General features: G+C 43.7%; 1 protein-coding gene across 1 annotated transcript in view; it reads right to left on the reverse strand.

The window, feature by feature from the left end:
• Positions 1-525, reverse strand: part of SEMA7A (semaphorin 7A (John Milton Hagen blood group)) — a 52210-nt gene extending 51685 nt beyond the window's left edge. The window contains exon 1 of the mRNA XM_019504454.1: positions 360-525. Coding sequence (XP_019359999.1) covers positions 360-471 — 112 coding nt within the window. The 5' untranslated portion in view covers positions 472-525. The remainder of the gene's footprint in view (positions 1-359) is intronic.
• Positions 526-1669: the final 1144 nt, after the last annotated feature.

Consider the following 1669-nt stretch of genomic DNA (forward strand, 5'->3'; position numbering starts at 1 on the left):
TCTCTAACCCTCATTTTCTATGATTTTAAGAAAGTGAATGATCATCTCTAGAAAGTGGAAGGAGGAAAAAAATTCAGAGGGATTAAATCTATTATTAGGAAAGAGAAAAAAAAAACAAAATCACAAAGGTCATAAGATAGAAGACAGGCTGGCTCCTTTCCATAGGGCTGTCTTTCTGGAAGAGCTAGAGCCAAATTAAGACCAAGTCCACTACAATGGTTTTGCACGAAAATAATATCCAGATGTGTGCAGTGCTCAGAACACAGAGCTTTGCTCTTTACTTCGCTTGCAAATCGCACCATCTGCTTGTACATTTCTAGGTTCACAATAGTCACAGGCAAATACTTTTTGACACTTACCTTGAAAAGGGACAATGAGTCTGGGGTTCACCCTGGAGTGCCCAGCTGCCAGGAGCCAGAGGTGGCTGGTCCACAGGGTGAAAGCAAAGACTGCTGGGGAGCTGGCACCCATCTCTTGCACTCAGAGAAGCGGAGTACAGAAGAAACCCTTTGCTAGGCTTGCACTCGTATGCAGTATTTGAATAAAGTGGAGGGGTGGGGCTGAGGAGGAGGAGCAACAGCAGTTTAACACAGAGTGATGGAGAATTAAATACAGCCCTGGGAGCTGAGACATAGGGAGTAGTTACTGTCTCTGCAGATTCAGTGGCCAGAGCCAGGTGAACAATGGACTCTTAACCCCAGCTGCGGACATGAGAGATCTCCTGTAACTGAGACAAGAAAGAGGACATTTCTCAGTGCTTTAGGACACCTGACAGCCCTGTGCCTGCTTCTCCAGGACCATGGATCCAAGGCATTTAAAACTTGGGTGTATGTTTAGATAGATGTGATGTCTTTTATTAGACCAACTAAATAGCTGGAAAAATTCTTTGCAAGCTTTTGGGCACGAACAGATGTGATATCTTTTATTAGAGCAACTAAATAGTTGGGAAAATTGGTCTTTGCAAGCTTTGGACACCAACACACAGTTGTTTGTGCCCAAAAGCATGCAAAGAACAATTTTTTTCCAGCTATTTAGTTGGTCTAATAAAAGATATTGTATCTACCCAAAGAACCTTATTTGCCTATGTCCTTAGACCAACACGGCTACAACCAACAATGCCGGAGTATGTTTAGGGTTCTCTTTCTTTGCCCTATCGCCCTTGAAGTTATGTCAAACTTTTCTCTGAAGGTGAGCACTAGAAAGTACACTTAATGAAAGCTGAGGATCTAATGCATTTGCCTGACTTTGGGGTCTGGCCCTTTAAGAAAAAGCTCCAAATTTGGTAAGATTTACAATTAAATTGCAAATTAAAATTTAAAATTATGTTAAAATTAAATTAATTGAAAATTAAAATTGGTGATGCTCTATGTGGGGGAGGCAGAAGTTGCTGGGCTGGGGCTCAGAGATCCTGGGTTCTACTCCTGCCTTGGTCACTGGTTGGATGGGTCACTTCACTTCTCCATGCCTCAGCTTGCCCAGTCTGGAAAGTGGGGCCAGTGATGCCAATCTTTTTAATAAAAGACTTGGTGATGGACTCACTGTGAGAGCTGGGTACTGTTGTCTATGCCAGTGGTTCTCAACCGTTTTTTGTACCAGGACCCATTTGTGAACACTGATGGCCAGTCCTGACCCACTGCCCCCAGGCCCCAGCCCCCCAGTCTGTAGGGTG

The sequence above is a fragment of the Gavialis gangeticus genome, unplaced genomic scaffold (assembly GCF_001723915.1).
Source record: "Gavialis gangeticus isolate Ggan-Ray unplaced genomic scaffold, GavGan_comp1, whole genome shotgun sequence".
In the NCBI taxonomy this organism is placed as follows: Eukaryota; Metazoa; Chordata; order Crocodylia; family Gavialidae; genus Gavialis; species Gavialis gangeticus.